General features: G+C 33.6%; 1 protein-coding gene across 3 annotated transcripts in view; it reads right to left on the minus strand.

Moving 5' to 3' along the window:
* ACAD11 (acyl-CoA dehydrogenase family member 11) overlaps positions 1–24,292 on the minus strand; it is a 78,827-nt gene that overhangs the window by 44,352 nt on the left and 10,183 nt on the right. For all 3 annotated transcript variants that reach the window (XM_045538813.1, XM_045538811.1, XM_045538807.1), the window contains exons 5-11: positions 23,258–23,422; positions 16,150–16,291; positions 15,659–15,780; positions 13,870–13,976; positions 12,652–12,778; positions 4,305–4,382; positions 3,481–3,619 (exon numbers count right to left, since the gene is read on the minus strand). In XM_045538813.1, the coding sequence (XP_045394769.1) occupies positions 3,481–3,619; positions 4,305–4,382; positions 12,652–12,778; positions 13,870–13,976; positions 15,659–15,780; positions 16,150–16,291; positions 23,258–23,422 (880 nt within the window). The remainder of the gene's footprint in view (positions 1–3,480; positions 3,620–4,304; positions 4,383–12,651; positions 12,779–13,869; positions 13,977–15,658; positions 15,781–16,149; positions 16,292–23,257; positions 23,423–24,292) is intronic.

Genomic DNA, 24,292 nt, shown 5'->3' on the forward strand with positions numbered 1-24,292 from the left:
CCTGTTGAATTTCTAAAAATACTGTCTAAAACCGTTCCCTTGAGTACTGATTACGCAGCAGATTTTCAGGAAATCATTTTCAATGTCACATTTTACAATGACTTTAAGGATAGTTACTGAAATGCTTATGAAAACTGAGTTAAATCTAAGTAAATCTCTCAAGATATGTCTGTACGCTGTTCAGACACTCCTAACAGAGCCAACATTATATCAAGAGACAAAATTCCTTGCAGATTAACACAAACTTAACATTCTTTTCGATTGAGGTAAAAGAATAAGTCCTGAGTTATATATAATTAATGAAGCTTGTTGTTTTTTTCTTATTTTAAATTCAGTGTTACTTATTATATTAATAGTTTGAATAAATTAAAAAATTTAAAAATGAAATTAATTAAAAGATTAAAATATTTCCAAAAATTATCAGTTTCTTCTGAGAAGCTCACAGACTTATTATTTATGGATTGGGGAAAAAAACCTAGATAAATTACATCAACAAAACTTTTTTTTCCCATTAAAAAAAAATCAGTCCACATTCCTATAATCCCAGCACTTTGGGAGGCTGAGGCAGAAAGATCGCTTGAGCCCAGGAGTTTAAAACTGCAGTGAGCTATGATGGTGTCACTACATTTGAGCCTGGGTGACAGAGCAAGACCCTGTCTCTAAAAACAAAAAAAGAAAAGAAAAGAATTCCAGAGGTCCAAATATTTTACAGTAATAGCTTTAGGATTAAAATTGCTATTTTCAACATTCCAGTACACAATATTGTATGACTTATTGAGGCGGGAAAAGAAGACTGCATATGTTTCCCAAAAGCTTTTATAACTATTTGGGAAATAATTTGGGTAACTTAAGTAGAAATTCGTATTTTATATTTAAGAAAATTCCAAAGTATTTAATCAGCATCAATTACATTTCCTTCTTTATCTGCTTTGGAAATGCTCCAAAACACAATGCCCAAGGCCTTCATGAAGATATCTCTACCACAAAGAGAAAACGCCTAGTTTTCTATTTAGTTTTACACATCCTGTTTGTTCAGGAGAGTTGCTGATTATTCCTTAGTCAAAGAAAATGTATTTCTCTGTCCAATTTTAAAATTTCAGCAATTTGGTTATATCATTATGACACAGTATAACTGATAGACTCATGAAATTTTAATACTAGGAAAAAATCTATGACCATTTCGTAAAAAGTAAGTTCATAGGTCAAATGGAAAAACTGTAGCAGAGCTGCTCCTGCAAAAGTAGTCTTTGGTAGAATTATTTTTCATATTATGACCAATTAGTGCATCATGAAACCAATTTTATGGACTATAGCTAGGTAGCATTCTCTAAAAAAAGAAATAGAACAAAACAATATATTATTAATACATTAGACTCTGAAAAATATCTGAATGCACTGCATGTAGTAAGGGAAACTTGTTTTGTGCAACTTTTGTTTCAGTAACATACATCTATCCATCCATTTTATCCATCCATCTACCCATTCATCCTGAACACACATACACAACTACATATGCTACATATTGGTTCACAATATAAAATACACTTCTTACTATGAGTAGCAATCAAAAACATCTTAAACTAAAAGACTACCAGTTCAGTACCCTTTCCACAAACATCATGCTACCCATGTAGAATGAAGTAATAGCCTCACACAATTGAGAAGAAATCTTTAGAAATTCTGTGGATAGATTTTTTTACTTTTACAGTAGCTTTGTTATTGAATTACAAGGTAGTACAGCAGTAATTTGATAAATCAGTGTTTGGATGAGGGAAAACCACGTCAAGGACAAGTTCAACCATCATCAGAAGTCTATGAACTATCTTAATATTGCCAAAGAAATGAGAGAGTCGAAGTCCAGTGTGGAACCACTTTGCTAAATCCAGACTGCATTTTCTCCCAGAATTCCAATGTAATCCCATATACCTCTTTTTGGCAGCTTAACACTAAATTAACTCTTTTTGGGAAATTTTTAGCATCAGAGCCATACATAAGCACAAAAGGCAATACTGAGGCCTATCTTGTGCAGGGACACTATAGGGTCTCTCATACCATAATCACCCTGCTACAAATCAAGTGCAAATCCTTGATTGGTAGCATCAGAATAATCTGGAAAAAAAAAAAAAAGAAAGAAAGACATTCCCAGGGTCTACCCTAGATACACTATATCAGAATCTCTAGGGATGGAATCTAGGAATATATATTTTTCAAAAGTTCCTTAAGTGGTTCTTCCACAAATCCAGGTTTGGAAACACTTCCTATAGACTACATTCCACATTTACCCCTTCTATTTTACTTGAAGAAAAGTTGGCCTCCTTTCATCTTTCAATTTTTTACATTAAAGTTCTTGGAGGCATCCTTGACTCCTCCTTTAATACCTCATATCCAGTCAGGAAATCCTCTTTGCTCTGTCTTCCAAATGTATTTAGAATTTTGCCACTTAATCACTTGTTCCACTGCTACTACCATAGTCTATTTTTAATTTTTTAAAAATTTTCAACACCCCCTTCTCCAAATGGTACTATCTGAGTCTAAACCACCATCATCTCTCATCTCTTGTTACTACTCTACTAAAAATCCCCAAAGGCTCCTCATTTCACTGAAGGTATAAGCCCTTACCTGTCTGATAAAGCCCAACATAATGTGGGCCCTCTCCTCTCCTATCTCTTCTCCTACTTGTGTTCTCCTAGCCACACTGGCCTCCTCAGCTATTCCTGGAACACACCAATCACACTCTTGCCTTAGGATCTTTGCATTTTCTGTTCCTTCTGCTATGAAAACCCTTCCCCCAGATATCAGCATGGCTAACTCAATCACTCACCTTTTTTTAAGTCTATCAAATGTCATTTTCTCAATAAGGCCTATCCTGACCATTCTATTTGAAATTGTAATTCGTATTTCCTGTCTCTTAGCATTGCAAAGCTCTCCTACACCGCTCTGTTTTTATTTTCAAAGTGCTTTTCATATTCAAACTTACTATATACTTATTATACTTGTTTATTTTCATCTCCCTGTATTAGAATTAGATCCTTAAAGGCAGGCCTTTTTGTGTATTTTATTCACTGAGATATCACTGCAAGAACCTAGAACAGTGCTTGGCATAGAGCAGGTAATCAATAAATAATTGGTGAATGAGTGGAGAGACAGTGAGGCTGCTCAAAAGATTTAGAACTCTCTGTCCATTCCAGCTAGCCATAGAAATATCCAATCTCCAGTCAGACAATCGGAATCCTTACATTACCAACCCCTTTCATGGCTATTTCTATTCACCAATATTCTTAATGTAATGATATTTAACAAAAGGATAGTTCAATGAGAATTTCAAATCTACTTTTTATGTTTAAATCAAAGTAGCTGAAGAGTAAAATTATAACCAAATTTATAAATCGCTGATTGTAAAAACGTTTCTTGTCATATAGAGAAATTTTAAACACTGCTCAAAATATTAGAGAAAATTCTGTTTTCAATTAATGTAGCAACCTGGTGCTTGGCAGTTAAAGACATCTGGAGCAAAAAAGCATCTTCCTGTTTCTTCAGCAATCAAGGCATAGTCCACCTGGCTGATACCGTTTCCCGCTGGCAAAAACAAGTTCCAGAGGCCCTCTGCTTTGGCCATTTCCTGTGAAAGTGATGAACATGCCAGAGTGATCATAATTTACCAGGACCTAAAGTAGCTTATTTTTTAAAATACTGGCATTTATGATTTTTGAAATTTAAAAACACTTATGGAGTTATTTATTTCACTGTATCCTACAGTGTATAAAACTTAAGTGGTTACTAATTTACTATAAATCAAATTTCTTAGCTGTTGAAGAAATGTCTTTTCCTCCAAGCTTCCTTGGATTTGGCTGAAAAATTAAATTTCTTACTTGAGAACTTCTTATTGAATCAGAACCACTACAAAATCCCACACAACTGAGTATAATTCTGCCAAATATACTAACCCATGCATTTCAATTTCTTACATGCATTGCTGTTAAGATTTGAAAACATGAAATTTGGATTAACCCTTCCCTGACTTCAGTCTCAATCCAGTGATGGCTAATAATAAGTAGTTTTGATCATATTTTTTTCTCTGAACAGCTGTAAGAGGCTGTCTTTATCACATATGATATATAGAACACTATGTACCCTAATTTGTATATTATAGATTCTATGTTTTTAACTTTCTTGTAAAAAAGATATTACTGATATAATTATCCTCTCTATATATAACAATAACAACAACAAAACTAAGACCTAAGGTCTCAAAAAACATTTGTACATGAATTTTCCAATGTTAAAGATTTTCTTATTTTTCTTACCTTGAGTTTATCAATCACTGAAGGTTTTCTCCACTTGTCCACTGAATTTTTATTTTGAACATAGAACTCAATTACCTCCTTAAAGTAAGAAAAGAAATAAATTTTCATTAGCTAAAGTTAATATAAAGTAAACAATGTCATAAACTGCTAATATACAAAGTAAACATTTTTAGGTGAAGAAGCTTTTTCAGCTGTGATTAAATCAGTAATATATCTTTTTAAAATCAGACACAGAAGCAAAAAATTCTCAAGGTTTATTGATAGCAAAATTATGCTGCCTCAGTGTTAGCTGGTAGACTTCTAAAATCTTTTTTGTGTGTGTGTGCGCACTTTCTTTTCTTTTTTTAATTTCAGAATATTATGGGGGTACAAACATTTTGGTTACATATAATGCCTTTGTATCACCCAAGCCAGAGCTACAAGTGTGTTCATCCCTCAGACAGTGCGCTCCACACCCATTAGTTATGAATTTACCCACCCGTCCAGCCCCCTTCCACCTGCCTGGCACCCGATGAACATTACTTCCATGTGAGCACCTAAGTGTTGATCAGTTAGTACCAATTTGATGGCAAGTAAACGTGGTGCTTGTTTTTCCATTCTCGTGATACTTCACTTAGTAGAATGGTCTCCAGTTCCATCCAGATTGTTACAAAAGATATTAATTCATTTTTTATGGCTGAGTAGTATTCCACGGTATACATATACCACATTTTATTAATCCACTCATGTACTGATGGGCACTTGGGGTTGTTTCCACATCTCTGCAATTGGGAATTGTGCTGCCATAAACATTCAAGTGCAGATGTCTTTACTATAAAATGACTTTTTTTCCTCTGGGTAGATGCCTAGTAGTGGGATTGCTGGATCAAATGGTATTTCTATTTTTAGTTCTTTGAGATATCTCCAAATTACTTGCCACAGAGGTTGCACCAATTTGCGGTCCCACCAGCAGCATAAGAGTGTTCCTATCTCTCCACATTCACACCAGTGTTTGTTGTTTTGGGAATTTTTGATAAAAGCCATTCTCATTGGTGCTAAGTGATAGCTCATTGTGGTTTTGATTTGCATTTCCCTGATGATTAGAGATGTTGAGCACTTTTTTTATATGTTTGCTGGACATTATTCTGTCTTCTTTTGCAAAGTTTCTGTTCATGTCCTTTGCCCACTTTTTAATTGGGGTTGTTTGATTTTTTTCTTGTTAGTTTTCTTAAGTTCTATATAGATTCTAGTTATTAGCCCTTTATCGGATGTATAGCATACAAATATTTTCTCCCATTCTGTAGGTTGTTTATTCATTCTAATGACAGTTTCCTGGGCTGTGCAGAAGCTTTTTAATTTGATCAGGTCCCACTTATTTATTTTTGTTGCTGCTACGCATGCTTTGCAGGTCTTCTTCATAAATTCTTTGCCTGGTAGACTGATGCCTCCCAATTTGTTCTTTTGCTTAAAATTGCTTTGGCTATATGAGGTCTTCTCTGGTTCCATATGAAGCATAGAATTATTTTTTCTAGATCTTTGAAAAATGATGATGGTATTTTGATAGGGATTACACAGATTCTGTAGATCACTTTGGGTAGCATAGAAGTTTTAACAATATTAATTCTGCTGATCCATGAGTATGGTAGGGTTTTCCATCTGTTTACATCCTCTACAATTTCTTTTCGCAGTGTTTCATAGTTCTCCCTATATAGATCTCTTACCTCCTTAGCTAAATATATTCCTAAATATTTAATTTTTTTTTATGCTATTGTGAAAGCTGTTGTGTCTTTGATTTGATTTTTGGCTTGACTGTTACTGGTGTATATGAAAGCCACTGATTTGTGTGCATTGATTTTGTACCCTGAGACTTTACTGAATTCATTTATCAATTATAGGAGTCTCTTGGTTGAATCTTTGGGGTTTTCTAGATATAATATCATATCATCAGCAAAGAGTGAAAGTTTGACCTCTTCTGCGCCCATTTGAATACCCTTGATTTCCCACTCTTGTCTGATTGTTCTGGCAAGCATTTCCAGCACTATGTTGAATAGAAGTGGAGATAGTGGGCAACTTTGGTTCCAGTTCCAAGCAGGAATGCTTTCAATTTTTCCGCCTTCAGTATGATGTTGGCTGTGAGTTTACTGTATATGGCTTTAATAATTTTGAGGTATGACCCATCTATGCCTATTTTGTTAAGAGTTTTTATCATAAAAGTGTGCTGAATTTTGTTAAATGCTTTTTCTGCATCTATTGAGAGGATCAGATGGTCTTTGTTCTTGCTTTTATTTGTATGGTGAATTACCATATTTATTGATTTATAGACTTCCAAAATCTAATACCAAGATTTCAGCATTCCATTTCCAGCCATATGGTACATTAGACGGTCACAGAAACCCTTCAACTAAAAATACTAGGTAAAATATTAAAAATAGTTTTAACATATATTTATGAATGCATAACTGTGCTGGGAGGAAAATAAGGAAATTCCTCAGAGGCCAGGAATAAAAAAAAGTCTGGCTTTTCAGTTGTGAGCAAACACAAGAGCTGCATTTGCCCAGGGGATGTAAGCTAATCTATGTTGGCCTAGACCCTAGGTTTTAACAGGCCACAGTGGCAGGGATCAGGAGATATAGTCAAATGCCCCAAACACAACAAGTGGGAAGATCAGAGATCACCTCTTCCCTTCACCAAAGCCAGGATGTTTAATGGGTAGAACCTAAGTGGAAAAAAATTGGGGGGACACCCTTCAGAGGTGGACCATGGGAATACAAGGCCTATAAATAGGTCTTATTTCCAGGAGGAATAGAAAAAAGAAACATTTCTAACTTGGAGCCTGCCTTCACCCAAGTTTGGGACTGAATTCACAGACTTGTGAGGTCCTAAAAGCTCAAGCCAAAGTTAAGTTTACACTGTTACTAGCAATAATGCCTGCAAGTACCTGGCAGAAACAAAAGCAAATTCTCTCTGGAGGAAAGAGCTTTAAAAAAAAGCCTTAAATAACCCTCAGTGATAAAACTCCATTCCAAAGAACATAAGTTCAGAATGAAAAATTACTTATCACTCAAGGAAACAAGCTACTATTAATAAGAATTAGCAAAAACAATAATTTAACGAAACAGAATCATACTTCCCAAAGATTATAATGGTCAGACACAGAATATAAAGTATTTATGTTCAATAGATTTCAAGAATAAAGGAAGAAGTTAAAAGTATGACAAAGAACTATCAAATGTGACCAGGCAAATTTGAAAAAGAATTGAATGCAACTTGAAATGAAAACCATAGTAATGAAACTTAAAAATTCTATGGCAGTGAGTCTCAATTTTTGATGGCTATCAGAATCACTTGGGGAACTAGGTAAAAATGCAGGGGCCTAGGCTGTATTTCACTTCAATTAGCCTGGGATTATGTGTTCTTTACTAGCTCTCTAAGCAATTCTAACACACTGAAAAACTTGAAAACCACTCTTTTATGGATGACTGAAAAGTAGATTAGATACAGCTAAAAAAAAAAATGTTAAATTGGAAGAAAGATCTGAAGAAATTACTTAAGATGAATCACAGAAATTCAAGAGAAGAGAAATATGAGTGGTTAAGGGATATGATTAATTTTGAGAGAAGTTATATCATAAGTCTAACTGGAGCCCTAGAAGAAAAGAATGAGGAGAGAAGCAATATTTGGAAAAATTATTCTAAGGAGTTTTCAAACTGATATCAATCTTCATGAACAGACACCAATCTTCATGTTCAGAAAGTACAATGAAGCCAAAGCACAGTAACACTGAAGAACAAAGGGAAAGAAAATCTCTTAAAAGGAGAAAGAGGAGGGAAAAAAAGAAAGATTACTTATAATTAAGCAACAGTTAAGACTGATAGATAGCTGACTTACCATAGCAACAAATGAAGCCAGAAATCACTGGAGTAATATCTTCAATTGCTGATAGAAAGTAACTGTCAACCTAGAATTCCATATCCAATAAAACTATCTTTCAAGAATCAGGAAAAAATATAGTTATTAGCAATAAATAAATAAAGTCATTGCCCCCTCAAAAAAAAAAAAGGAACAGAAAAGAAAAAGAAAAACAGAGAAAGAAAAAAATAAACAAAAGTAAAGTTTACTAGCAGATTCTCACTAAAGGAACTTGATCCTAGAAGAAACATCTGAGTTGCAAAAAGGAATGGTAAATAAATAAAATGATAAATACATGGGTAAATCTAAATTTAAAAACTAGATAGATAAAACAATAATAATCTCTAATTTGTACAACTAAAAGAATGAAGATAGAATAAAACTGTCATGGCATTCTCCAATAGTTTGCTATTATAGCATCTCTGCACCTGTTATTTTTTCTGCACTTAGGCTAGTAGAATTACTGGATTAAAGGATATGAACATTGTCAAAACTCTATCCACATTATGAAATTATTTTCTAAAACTGTTCTACCAATTCACACTGATATAAGCAATGTACTAAGATGTTCCTTCCACTGAAATGTGGCTAGTCTAGAGTACTTCTGTGTTTAGTGAAAACTTCAAGATGGTAAAGGTCTGCTCTTTCAAAAGCACCAGGATGAATAGCTCTTGTCATTTCCGTCAGGAAGTCAGTTAAATTGGAAGATTTCCTGTTTGGGGTTGTTTATTATTTCCATTCCTCATATTTCCATGGAAATAGTCAATGCTACTGTGTTTAATAATATATTATGCAACACATTTACCATTTCCTTACCTCTGACTACCTCTTTATGATACTACAATTTGGAGAAATTAAATTATGCCAGGGTTTATATAATTATTTTATAATTTGTATTTATTTAATACTTCATGTTTTAAAGTTTATCCAGTTGATGATTTGCAAAGTTTATTTGTGGTATGGCAAGACTCAGAATTAAATAAAATATCTCACTACAAAAAACCTTTCTTTAGTTATTATATCAAAGAAAGAAAAATAATTTATTGGTAAAAGACAAAAGCATAAAGTATGATTGATATCTGTTCAATCTTCCCAAAATATCACCTTTAACATACTACTTCTTCATTCACTGACTGAGATACTAATTTGTAGAACATTGGTTGGTTCGGAATCTTAAATCTGAACAATGCATATTTTTCACTTTAAACTTAAGTCTAATAGAAAGAAGAAACAGTGCCTCCCCCGTACACTATTAGACGCGGTAGGAAAGTCTGATTAATGTTATCATTATGTTAAAAGTGTGTTCTCAATATGTTATTGTTACTAGTTCCTGTTTTACATGCTATTTTTAGGATTCCTTATCTACTTTAGGAAGTATTGGCTTTAATATTTTCATAGATAATGGGTTATGTTCTCAGTTTATGATATTCAAGAAGTTTCAAAAGGTCATTAGAATAGTTTAAATGAAGCTTATTTTTCTCATTATAGAAAGTTTGAAAAATATATAAAAGTATACAGAAAAAGTCACCAAGTCTCAGTAGCTAAAGACACATACTGCTAAAATGTTGATATAGGATACAACATTATTTTCCAGACATGACTATTTTGGTTTTTGTAAACTTAGTTATAATACTGGATAGAATTTTAGTAGGTTTTCCCTTTTCTATTTTGAAAAAGCTATTTACTTTTCTCTAAATATCATTCCAAATGTATATATTCCACAGAGACTAGTATGGCTCAGAATCATTCTACAGGAAAAAATATTTTGATAGATGTTGGTACAGAACAAATTTTTAAGAGAAGAAAAAGCTCACATTATGGATATGTTCCAGATTTGAAAGATCTACAAAGACCAATGACTGTGGCTTACCTTACCACACAAAACATTGACAATCCTCCTTTTAAAGCCATAAGCTCCTTTTTTTTTACTTACCATAAATAACTTTCTTTTATTGTAAATTCTTTGCAAATATTTTAATAGTTGCATGATACTAAGTTCAGGAGAGTATCAGCAGCCCACCCTGTGACATTTCTCTTCTGTGCTGCAGTTTCCTTAGAATGCTTATTCACGTTTATGAAGGAAAGAACAGCCTGCCTGATTTCTAGGCTTTGCCAATTCTGGCCTCTCCTCGAATGATGGGTTAGCTGTAAGCACTAGCCCACCAACAGATAGGCTTCATTTTAGGGTGAGCAGGTAGGAGTCAGGCAGTAATCAGGCCGGCTGATAGACAAGTTGGGATCTCCACCCAATCACGCACTCAAAAAAAAAAAGCCAAAACATGGAAGACACTACTCTGGGGCACTAACCCTCATGTTGAAGCCCTGGCTTCTCTGAAACAGATCATGTGCTTTTTTTTGGAGTATTGGTGTAGCCTTTTGTCTTGCACAACCACTGCTATCTATGCAGGGCTGCAAGAGCCCATCTCAAGCAGCCCATGTGCAGGTAATTCTTAAGTCAAACATCTTGATTTCTCTTCCTCTTCTCATTCTTGTTCTCCATAAAAGCCAATCACAGGGGACTCCATTGTGGGAAGATAGTTACCACCTGTGCTACAGGGCGTCTCTTATTTCAAAATTCCTTGGGGATGTGGCTTCTTCTGTTATATTTTTAGCTCTCTAAATCTAATTTCCATTCTCTTTTCAAAACCTTTAGTCCTCTGATGTGTTCCCCTCTGTTTTCATACTTCTACCAATTTACTTCATTTTATAAAAACTTTTTTTATTGTTAATTCAATCAGATTTTATTTGAGGGAGGAGAGGAAAATGTTGAATTCATACTGCTATCTTGAACTAAAAGTGTTCCATTCCTTTTTTAATACTCAAAAGTTCAAGAGTTTTAAAATTCAGAATTGGACAAATACTAACTAGAGCAGAAAATATTCAAAGTGATACCTTAATTGCTGGACACATATGAGAGATGACTATTTTAGAAAGAATTTCCTCAATTTAAGTAGTATTTTTTAAGAAACTATACCTCACTCTGTGAGTAAAGTTAATCTCAAGCCAGATATTTACTAAAAGTATAATTATTCATATAACTCAAGAAACAACTCTAACTGCTCTACAAACACATATCAGCTCTGAACATTTCTGTTGAAAGAATTTTGGTCTTTTTCAGTTCTCTATTTGATCCTGCCAGCCTAACTGTAGACCTCTCAGAATCATAGGCAATTAAAATGGGAATTTATTGTATAACTAGTCATACCTACTCACATTGTAGATTAAAAAACTGAGGCTACTACAGAAGACTACCTAACACAAGACCACATAACTTGTGGCAAGGATGAATCAGAATAAAGCCCTTAGCAGGCCAGGTGCGGTGGCTCACGCCTGTAATCCTAGCACTCTAGGAGGCCGAGGTGGGAGGATTGCTTGAGGTCAGGAGATAGAGACCAGCCTGAGCAACAGCAAGACCTTGTCTCTTCTAAAATTAGAAGAATTAGCCAGGCGTCATGGTGTGGCCTGTAGTCCCAGCTACTCGGGAGGCTGAGGCAGGAGGATTGCTTGAGCTCAGGAGTTTGAGGTTGCTGTGAGCTAGGCTGACGCCAAGGCACTCAGGGCAACAAAGTGAGACTCTGTCTCAATCAATCAATCAATTAAATAAAAAAATTTTTAAAAATTTAAAAAAGCCCTTAGCATTTCTACAGCAGTGTTCTAACCACACACATACCCTGCCCCAACCTCCCTTAACATATTTGCATAAGAGCTTTTATCTTTTCTTCATTGCATTTATCATCTCTTATTTTATGTCTTTCTCGATAAAGTCTAAGCTCCACAGAAGCATAAGCCCTGTCAGTCTTGTTCTTTCTCTTACATTCAATGGCTCCCAGGTGCCTCACCCATTACTAGGTACCCAATAATTATTTCTTACCTGAGTGAATGAATGTTCCACATTGACTCAGTGAACTAACTGAAACTTAATACCTTAACATAGTAGCTTATAAGGGAGAGGGGTGATACAGTACTTGTGAACAGACTGAAATGGTATGTAAAATTTTCTGGGTACATCCATCCTGTGCAGTCTATAGTTCTTATTAAATTCTCAAAGGGGAATATATATATATATATGCATGTGTGTATATATGTGTGTGTGTATGTGTATGTGTGTGTGTATATATATATATATTTAAAGCTGAGGGTCACTGCCTTAGGAAAAGGCCCCCAAAGTAGTGTTTTATTCTAATATATTTAGGTTCCCAACTTTACAAACTGTTAATTCCCTTTGGCCTTATTTTAATTCCACAGAATTATCTGTGCATTCCCTTGGCACGTTTTCAAAACTTGGATTTTTTCAGGCTCAGGTTCTATAGTGGCTCAGTGCTAAGGTAAAGAGAAGAATTGGGTAAGGATTGACTGTAAAGAAAATGACACCATTGTTCTCCCATAAGCAGAAATAACAGAAGCAGTTGTCAATAGTCCTTTAGCACAAACATATTCTGTTTGTTCATACAATACTTACCTTTTCAGCTGGAAGGATGTGTTGTTTCATGAACTGCTTCACCTTAGCAAGAACTTCCTGGCCTTTCCTTGTCTGTACAAACAATTGTCTGGTAGTATCAATCTGCGGTAATGCAGTATTGAAAGTTCTGTATAAAAAAAAAGAGGAAAAAAGCTTACAAAGATGTCCCAAATCATTATTATCTATTTCTGAATATAATGTGAAGTCTCCCCAGTTCCCCAAAAGTATTCTGCTATATTTTAGATTTTTTTTCAAGTCTTTCATATTATGGGCTGAATACAGAATCACTTTATTTTGAACATTAAACTTTAATGTTAAAAGCACTATTTGGGAAAAACATATAAGCCTGGCATCACCTCAAGCAATGCTATTTTTGAATCTTTATTGATGTCAGCTGTCAGAATTTCTAAAAGAGGAGGCAAAGAAACCGAACACAAATGTAATCATTTTCTTAGTACATGCCACACAAATACAACTGCTGAATGTCATTGTAAAGAAGACCTTTAGAGGTCATTATGAAGCATAAGAGTTGGTTGTTTATGTTGTAGAGATCACAGATATCCAGCTGTAAGATGCACTGTACAAAACAACTGCATTATGCCATGGGTTCTCATGGCTTAAGCAGAATTTCTGGGGACAGCATCACACACGCATTCAGCAAGTAATGGGAATGTGACTCTGGCAAAGTGTGTTAGATACCTCAAAAAGTGCTCCAGTGATGTAGACATGGATTTCAAAGATGTTTATAAAATGTCTGCACAAGATTTCGTGAAATGTGACAGTGGAAGAGAGTAATATTTCTAAAGTAATAGTGAATATATTCACCATATATTTCAAAAGTAATAGTAAATATTTCGTGAAATGTGACAGTGGAAGAGAGTAATATTTCTAAAGTAATAAATCATCTTATATAGCACAAAATTTTAAGTAGGCATATGTAACTTAAATATTAGAAGGAAAAGTTTAAGAGTTTTATCTATATCTTTAAAAATTTACACATTCAAGTGACAAAAATACTTTTAATCACAAACATGAGCATTTTCTTTATATTTTAGGTCAATTTGGTTTTAGGCATGTACGAGATTTACCAAAAAACTATTGTGATTGGCAGCAGCAATCCTGGTGTAAGCAATAAAAATAATTCCTACTCCTCCAAAGTTTACAGCCTTCACATACCTAAGACTCTAATTTGAGTTAGCCAAGGAATGTTTTCCTCACCTTTTTGAGAGTTGTAATCCAGTTTCTGCCAGAGGTTGCACCATATTGGCAAATAGAAAGCTATTCTCGGATGAATTATTTCCCAGAAGATATCTATTATATACTCCCTATAAGTAAATTAACATAAAGCAATTAAAATTCATTGAAAACTGTCCTTCAACTACTCAATCAATCTTTTCACAGTTTCTCAGTTAAGTAGGACACTAAACTCACAGAGTATAAGGATGTAAATCAGACTACCAATGGTATTAATTTACATGCAGGGGTAATTATACTCTTCAAAATTAAGGAGTCATACTCATATAGTTAACACACTCTCATCCTAGCAGAATTGTAACTTATAATCAAACCAAACTTAAAAATGATCTCAGCAGTTGCCAAAGATACCAAATCTGTAAGTTACATCACTTCTAAAGATCACTCCCCTCTCTTCATACTGGGAGAAAAATCTAAAGAAACAAAATAACACCAAAAACTATAAAACCAAAGAGAAGACCATGAGATGATCTCTAAGAATATTTTATCTACTATTTTTGGCCCTTAATTGAGGTAAAACTGTCTCTTTTTAACAGTGTTAGTTGGATACTAATCAGTGTTTCTTTTATAATTCTCCATTTCTGTACTTTCAACATAAACTGTCTCCTCTCCTCCAAACACAAACAACTGAATTCCATTACTGTATCTTCTTTATATAATTATTTATGCAATAAAACACTGTAAAATTTCCAATTTAATATTTCCAGTTTGAATGGAATATTTATGATCATCTTTAAGGCAACTACATGTACAATGCTATGTATATATAGTTTATAATGTATATTTTAATTTCAATCATAACCCAAGTCAAACTTTTATTTGAAATAAAAAACCATACTAAGTTTAAAGCCTATTTGGTATCTGATTTGTGGAAACTGACAGATACACAGATGTACCCATTTTGAGAAACCCATTTTATTGAACATGATCAACTCTTAGAGAATACAGGATGAAATGTAACACAAGTATTTCCTAGAAGATATTTCAGTTTTTCATGGATAGTATGAACTCTGAGGACAGAGAAAAATAACCATAATTTCCCTCAATACTTCTTTCCATTCTTTTTTTGTTTCTAAAATCTCTTATTTACCTGTTCTTTCCCTAAACCCCCTTGCGACTGATAAAGCACCTCAATTTCTTAAACCCCCAAGATTCAAAGTGCCTGAAAACTGGATTAGTATAAAGACAATGGCATTTGTTTAGATTTAAATGTAATTAGAAAAGCACTAAATTTATGTTCAATTTCCTCAAAATTAATCACATAAATATGACTATTAGAAAATGAAAAAAATTACTCATCTTCCTACTCAAAAACATATTATGAGACTACATTACAATAGGTATGATGCTAGCCTCTGGGAAATATAAAGATAATTCTTCCTTCATTATTAGTCCTTGTTAACAAATGGTTCTAAGTCTGAAGCAGAGATCATCAAAAGATTTTAGCTTTTTCTTATATTGGATATTCAGGAAATGACCAATCTTCACATGGTTCTCTTTTTTTTGTCATTATATCTTTATTTCTCCCTCCCTCCATCTTGTAAGTTTATTATACAAAAAAGTAATAACACATTTTGCTAGTTAAATTTTTCCTTGTCAAATTCCTATTCTGTAAATTCTCGATTTATATTTTATCCATGTCCAATATTTGTCATTATGAAAAGCAAAATAATCTAAGAATAAAGAATGTAAAAACCCTAAACAACAGCACATTAGTAAATAATGGTTAAACACACACATTTAAAACAGTTACCTGTGCTATTCCAGCCAATTTAAAATGTGAAAGGGCAAGAAAGAAATTCCAGTTAGGAAGAACAGAATTAATTCCTCTACAGCGGCAATATATTGAAATCAGTTCTTCCACCGATGGTATCCCTATAAAAACAGCACATAATATCACTATGTGTGCTGATATATTAATATGTTACAGTGAATATTTCAAAATGTCACAATATAGCATATATATGTAAAACAGAATGTAATAACCATTAATCCATGCAACAAAATATGTTCTAAATCTTGATTCCCAAAAGAACATTATATACAAAGTATTACATTTTGTCATACGTTACTAAAAATAGAATGCTAAATTCAGAAAAATTAATAAAAAATAAAATGAACTAGAAATATTTTCAAGAAACAAATAAAACCTATTATCTAAAATTTCAAGATTATATATTTTTAATTATGAAGATAATAAAGACAATTTCATATTTATAGCATTTAGACATTATATTTTTGTACCTGTGCTTTCTTGAATATAGAAACATTTATTTAACATTGGAATTGTCCTTGGCTGAAAGTAGAATATGGCAAGATGAGCTAGGTCTGACAAAGGATGACCAATAGTTGAAAGCTCCCAATCCAGTACGGCTATAACTCGAGTCTGTAATTAAAAATAAAGAAGTCTTTAACACGTTAAAATTCAAAACAGCTATAATAAATAAATGAACTAGAATGCATTCAAAATCATGCTTCCCATTAAAAGTCAATCGCAGGCCATAGTTTGCAATCTTTACCCACAGTGGTGTATTTCAGGGTCAAGTCCTCTGGTTCCATCACTGGCCATCAATCCTACTTTTTACTTCACACAGCCTAATATCTCTACTAATGAGCAGAGGCAAAAACAATTAAAACTTCTCAACTGGGAGTAACTGTGGTAACGAAGAAATTCTTATAGTAATTACTTATATTTCAATAATAATACATGCTATGCCATGTATAATTAAGCATTTGCTTTAGTGAAAAATCTAAATATATAACAAATATTATACTATTTTGTCAATAGTACTTTTTAAAGTAAGTTATTTCATGCTGTAGATAAAAATCCTAATTATTATAAAGATAGTGTTTGCTGTATGAATACAAAATCCAACATTATACAGCAACATGATAAAACAATATTGTGTAATTTGAAACCAATAAAACAGAGAGCTTTCCTCATTCTATTAATACGTTGTAACAACATGTATCAAGGGAATATATCTCTTTATGTTATGAACACAGGACATTAAACTATAAATACAAGGGAAAAACCAATTTGCAGAATAATATGTATAGTACGATCCTATTTTTGTTTAAAGAAGAAGGTTATAGATGAATATTCAAAGTTGAAAGGATATGTACCAAACTGATAGCAATGGCTGAGGTTCACTTCAAGGAATTTAGGTAGGAGGGAGGAGGTGCAGGGAGGGGAACCTCCATTGGAGGGTTCTGTATAGAGGAATGACATGATATAAACTGTATTTTAAGAGTTACTCTAGCTGCTATGTTTTGAATAGCCTGCAGGGGAGTCAGTGAGGAGGCTGCAGCAATAATCTAGGCAAGTTACTCAAGCCAGATAAAACAGCAAAGCCCATTTGAGTGATGGGAGTTACTGGGTTTCATGCCTTCATATAACTTTATGTGTGCTTGTACTCCCTTGCTGCTCTGGCAAATTTATATTAATACATATTACTGTAGCTTTGTGGGAAAATGTGGGATTTGGAATCAGACAAATATTAAAATCCTAGCTCTACCATTTACTGGCTGTGTAACTCTGAACAAGTTAGTTAACCTGTCTGATCTTCAATTTTCTCAGCTATCAAATATACCTATTACAGAGGGTTATTGTGAAGACTAAATGAAGACAGGTAGCAAGTACGTTTTGTTTATCAGTTCCTAGCAGAGTATCTAGCACACAGTAGGTGGCCAATATGTATCTATTTGATGAATATGTACAAAGCCTGGCTTATAGTAGATAATCAAAAATTTGCTATTATTACTGTGGGAAAAATTGATCACTCCCTTCTCTATGACTTGACTTTATAAGCTCTTTTATTGTTGTGGTTATATTATAAATTACTATACTAGGTAGATTTGTTAAACTATACAAAAAAGATACATTTTTCTTATACTATTCTATTTGTCATCTATGCTTTCAACATCCTAAGAAAAAAATATAAGACCCTTAATGATGCTAGAAATGTTTATTATTGTTTTTTTCATGAAAGTTAGGAAACTTCTCTAGAGTTGTTTCAAGATACCTGAAACATTTTTTGGGTAATTACACAAAGCTATATAACAATGGCCAGTAAGAAAAGTTGATGGCTCATCAAATTGTATCAACTAGTATAAGTTAATTAGAAACAGTTTATTAGAATTCTGTTTACAACTCTTTGTGTTCAGAGCTATAAAAAGCTCAGTATAACTCCTAGTGGTTGAGATAAACATTTACCAGTTCACCTTACTACCTTACTACTGCTAAACAACTTTTTTTTTTTTGGAGACAGAGTCTTGGTCTGTCACCCAGCCTAGAATGCAGTAGCCTCATCATAGCTCACTACAACCTCAAACTCCTGGGCTCAAGCTATTCTCCTGCCTCAGCCTCCTGAGTAGCTGGGACTACAGGCGCATGCCACCACACCCAGCTAATTTTTCTATTTTTTGTAAAGATGGGATCTCAGTATGTTGCTCAGGCTGGTCTCAAACTCCTGGCCTCAAGCAATCCTCCCGCCACAGCCTCTCAAAGTGCTAGGATGACAGGTTTCAGCTACCATGCTCAGCTAAAGAATTTATTAACTTCTAACAGATTTCTAACAGTTTTTCTGAAACCTCAGCACAATTGAAACCTTTTAGTTTTGTTGATTATCTTCTATAGAGAGAGGTTTATTTTTCTATGTATGGTTTTTACAGTACTGAATTCTATTTATGTGTATTACCATTCAAAACAAAATAAACACATGTAATCTTACAGGACAAATAGCAGATAATGTAGGCAGGGAAAAACAGAATTTTTAATAAAAAGATGAAGCTAAGAATAAGGTTATTACATAAAATCAAATGTCATAGGTCCTATATAATTGCTAGTCGGGGTAGTAAAATTCGCTCTGAGTGTTCTAGCAGACAAAATAAAGTGTGAAGCATGATTAATCACAGTCTTTATAGTGTATATAGATTAAAAACAAACCAGCTGCTTAAGAGGGACAACTTTTCTTGGCAATGAGGCTGAAGAAAAATATCACCCATCAATCTGCAGGAAGGGGATATTGTATAGAGGGCTGAAATGTCTTCGACAATATCAAGAGAACTTCAAGGACCATGTCATCTTTAGAAAGTAGTCTGTACTGGAAAGTGACTAAAAGGACAAAAATGAGTCAAGTAGAAGGCAAGACCACATGCTGAGAGTGTAAGTCTAGATGGGACAAGAAACTTGAGAGTTTGAGAAGAATGGAAAAGATTTGAAAAAGCCATTAAAAAAAAAAAGTCGCAGGTTTTACTAAGAGAGGAAGTCACGGCCTAGATGAAATGATGCAACATAAACATGTCCCAGACCCAGTTCACCTGATATCATGACTTTATTTTGCAGCAGAAGTATGAGGCAAGTTTAGGGCTGGAAATTCTGTAAAGTCGAGGAGTGAGAAGATTATGGAATAAGAAGTAATCTAAGGTCAGGGAACTTTAAAATTCTTATATTACTCGCACACATCCACAGTCAAAAAATTGTTAATTAAATTGATACCAAAGAAGGTTACTTTTTGAAATGACAGATCATGACCATGTGGCCATGCAGGATAAAAAGTCAAATGAAATCATAAGGGCTCATGGATTCTAAAGTAAGAACCACCAAATCTGCACCATCACAGGAGAGGTATAATGAAAAAAAAACCAATTTCTAGATCACTGAAGTGGATCCATTCCAGTGGATATTTCTAATTAAATATATTTGGTTTTTAAGTTGAGACAATACACAGATTTTTCCATCAAACTCCAAAATCTTAAAACATTTATCCACCAGTAAGATTTATATTTGAAATATCAGCATTTTCCATGAAAACTAGATTTCTTTTAAACATTGCAGTGAGCATGTTATACTACTGAAATACTCGCTCAAACACACTTCAAATACTTTTCAAACAAGTAACTGGAAATAAAAAAGGATTGTGAAACTGAGTAATATATGCTTTTGTCTTGCCATACCACTTTTAGTAATGCTTTACTGGCTTACTCCACACATTCCTGGAAGGTTTGTAATTTAAAATTGTTTTTGTTTCTTTCTTAATTGCTGTGTTTTCTGATGATAAAAATAAAACATGTCGTTGTTTTAAAAACAAAACCCCAAAATCCTCAAACCTTAAACATTACAGAATGTACAATTGTTAAGTCTCCTATAATTCCATTCCCTACAACCACTGTTTTAGTAGATACTATGAAAGATTTACTTATACCTTAATATTTTTTCTGAAGAATAGAGTTTGATAGGCAATCTTAGAAAAGTAGAATAGAAAAACAGAGGGGAAAAGAATGGAAAAGAGTGGATAATTAAAATAAGTTGAGCTGTGTGCCAAGTACCAGCTAAGTACTCCATATTGACTACTTCATTTTACATGCCCAGCAACTCTGAAATTTTGGGATTTTTTTTCAATTCAAAAGGCATACAGTGTCAATTTCCTGGCTTTGATAATATACTACAGTTGTGTAAGATCCATTTTGGGAAATCTGGATGATGGGTACACAGGAATTCTCTGTACTATATTATATTTATAATTTCTTCTGAGTCTGTAATTATTTCAAAAGAAAAAGTTAGGCCAAGTGAGGTAGCTTGGCCTAACTGTAATCCTAGAACTTTGGGAGGCTGAGGTGAGAGGATCACCTGAACCCAGGAGTTTGAGACCAGCCTGGGCAACATAATGAAACCTCGTTTCCACCAAAAATTAAAAAAATTAGTTGGCATGGTGGTGCACAACTATAGTCACAGCTACTCGGGAGGCTGAGGCAGGAGGATTGTTTGAACCCAGGAGTTGGAGACTGCAGTGAGCTATGATGCCACCATTGTACTCTAGCCCAGGCAACAGAGTGGTACCCTGTCTCAAAAAAAAAAAAAAAAAAAGTCAAAATAAAAACTGAGGCACAGAGAACAAATTAAGTAATTTGCTTTAAGGTCACACTGCTAGGGAATGAAAATTAAGCATAATGTTTGAGATGAAAATAGTTACTTAGTGAATAATTAACTAAAATGAATCCCTTCAACAGAGATTCATTGCGCATCATGTAAACACCTGCTATCTAAAGATGAATAAGATACAGTCACTGCTTTAAAGGAGCTCCTAGTCTAGTAAGTTCTCATTTATTGAGCATCTACTATATAGACTCTAGAGACAAAGAAAAAATAAAGACATAATCTTTAACCTCAAAGAAAAAAAAGTTCTTAAGCATATCCCTAGGCATATAATATATTCAACTTGTTATAACTCAGAGGCTGACTTTGCAATTTGTTGAATGATCTTATGAAACACACACACACACATACACACGCACACATATTTCCTATTTACTTGTAAAATTTTTTTAAAAGAGGTGGAAAATATATACTATTACCTAAAATTAAACTTTAAAGTTTGGTAGCTCTTAGTGTCAGTCCACAGTGGGTATCCTTTCTTCTTTCATTGCTCTTGAAGTTCACTTTGCATAATATACATCAGCAATCGGGTATATATTGTTTAATTGCTGTTACCTAGATATCTTTTCCCTCTATTTGTATTTTGAGCTCATTAGGAGCTGTATTTCCTTTCCAATCCCAATATCAGAGTACATAATTGTAATGAATAAATGCTAGTTGACTTGAATTCTGCCAACCTCATGTTACTTTCCATGAAGAGTTAGTTATAATATTTATAGGAGGCAGAAATTAATTAAATTTGATTTAACTAATAATAATAAAATTATTGGGTATAAAGTAGAAAAAATTTTACTAACCACTATATGGCCCTAAAATATTAAAAGATAATTATAAATGTTAACAAATTAGTTGCCACAGCTAAATAACTGAAAGCTGTGCCTTTATCTACGGTTTCTTTCTTTAAAAATATCTCTCCCAAACTATGGAATATTCTGCTTATCTGAGGGAACATGATACCTGTTTAACAATTTTAATCCTACAAGAAATACTTTTAAAATATGAGATTTAATATAAATGGGAAAATAGTTTGGTACTTACTGGAATTTACCATTACTTTCAGCATATTATGGCTAATCCTACAAATTAAACATCTCAGTAAATAACATATAATCCATTAGGAGATCTAGGTCTAGATTTTTTCTTATTTGCTTAAGAATAGGAAAGTACTACAGTGTCAGAACAGATAAAGAAATCTGACTTATTCAAAGGTGGGCATCTAAAATATTAATGAATCAAATGATATAGATCAAATATAGGCCAGATCCTGCTATGTTTTGAGGTACACGCTTTTATAATTTTTCCAGGTTATAAATAAGCATTATTCAATTTTTCCAATCTAAAGTTACATAATTAACAAAGTTATAAATCAGAATTCATCAGTGCCATTAACAAAAGGTTACACATACATGCGCACACATATATAATTTCATATATTTAATTTTAATATCCAAATTGACTTTTCCATGACAAATTTTCTGTCTTGCTGGTAAATGTACTCAAATGTCTTTATATTATTTTTGGATTTCAACTGATTTATACTACTTTGAATTATGACAACAATGTAATTTATAATGGTATTTCCCCCTTGGCCTTTTTTTATAGGGAAAAAACATGAAATCCACAAGCTTAGCACATAAATATAGAGCAGCTCTTCCTGCCCTAAAACATCTTAGCACTCTGAGAAAACTAATGAACCTAGAAAATCCTCCTCTAAGAAACAGAATTCAGGGAACTGGAAATCTTTCTCATTTATGTAGGAATACTAAGTGCCAAGTAGCTTGCCCAAAGGCATACAATTAATGAGAGAACTGAAGTAGTTTCCTCATTCCCGCTATACTCTAATCCTAGGCCTCACTGTCTGTGCTTAGTGAAGGGTTACAGCTTTTATTTGTTTGTACTCTTTATAAAGAGAACACTGTGTACATTTACACAGAGCAAGATTACAATAATCTAATGTAATTTTTTTGAAGCCTCAAAAGATGCTTTTGGAATTCTGTCTTCTCTGAGCTTATAATAAATTAAAAATTCTTTATGACATAGGACAAGAAAAAACAAAGAGAAGTAAATGAACCACAAGAAAGAGCAAGAACATAGATAAGCTATATATTTTAAGTAGCAGATAAAAAAATTTCTTTGAAAAAAACAGCAATATGCAAGTAAAATTCCCAAGTCTTTTGTAAGCAATAAATCAGATACCACTTAAGACTAGAACCAGCTTTAAAGGTAGGCAGCTACCCATGCTAGAAAATCTGCAGTACTCATTTCTAAAAGTTGTGGGTGGTGAAGACAGTCCTGAGCTGCAGGGAAAGAATGGAGATGGGTTGGGCTCCTTCAATGCTCTGAGAGGAACATCTACTTAGTACTTGTGTCTCAAATCAGATCTACACAATTTATTGTAAACATGGCTTACAGTACCTCTTTAGGGTGGAAAACTATGTTATCTAGTTTGAAATCTCCATGAATCAAATTCTCTTCATTGTCGTTATCTGGCAAGTTTTTCATTAGCCACTCAGATAGCTGTTCCATGGCAGGGATGTGCCGATGAGCTGCAGCTTGATATTGCTTTGTCCAGGTTGATACCTAAAGATATTTAAATAAGAAAAATAACAGAGCAGAAAGTGGAACGTAAGCTTCAGCAATTCTAAAATTAAAACAAAATTCAATTATATCAAATTGTATTTTACTCCTAAATGCTCAAGATCAATGTCAGTGATACTCTTGTCAGCCTAAAACAATAATATCAGCCTAAAAATGTAAACATTTAAGTCTCTCTTCCATCTAGTTCCATTTTACTTACCTAGTTTTTTATCAGGAAAAAAATATTGGCCTAGGCATCAAGAGATGTGGGTTCTATTCTTTGTTCAGCAACTATTTTGTGGAAGAAAAAACAAAAAGATTGCAAACACACACACACACACATACACACACACACGCACAAATAGGCACAGACAACTTCTGGAAGGAGTCACAAGAAACAAGTGACCCTGAAAAAGAGAATATGGGGTCTAGAAGAAGAAAGAAGATTTTTACTTTTCATTTTAGTACCCTTTCTTATTACTCATGGAATCTTCTAAATATATTACAAGTATGAGTAATGCAAATACTTTCTATTTGATCTTAGAATTGAATGCAAATAAATCAACCTATTCTCAAAGTCCTCCAACAAGTGGGACGATGTTATTTATTTGCTTATATCTCTCTCCATTTGCCAAGATATCTTTGCTCAATTTAGTACAAAAGAGCAAAGATCTCAATCTTTGGACTCATACTGACCTGGGTTTAAATTATGCCCTAGCCACTTAATTGTGTATTACTTGATCTGTGTAAGCCTCAGTTTTCTCATCTGCAAAATGGGAGAAATAAAAACCTATGTCTTAGGGTTGTTGCAAAGATTAAAAAAGAGAAGGTCCACAATTCACCTGGCATTGGACCTGGCATATAGTGAGTACT

Source organism: Lemur catta, chromosome 1 (assembly GCF_020740605.2).
Source record: "Lemur catta isolate mLemCat1 chromosome 1, mLemCat1.pri, whole genome shotgun sequence".
In the NCBI taxonomy this organism is placed as follows: Eukaryota; Metazoa; Chordata; class Mammalia; order Primates; family Lemuridae; genus Lemur; species Lemur catta.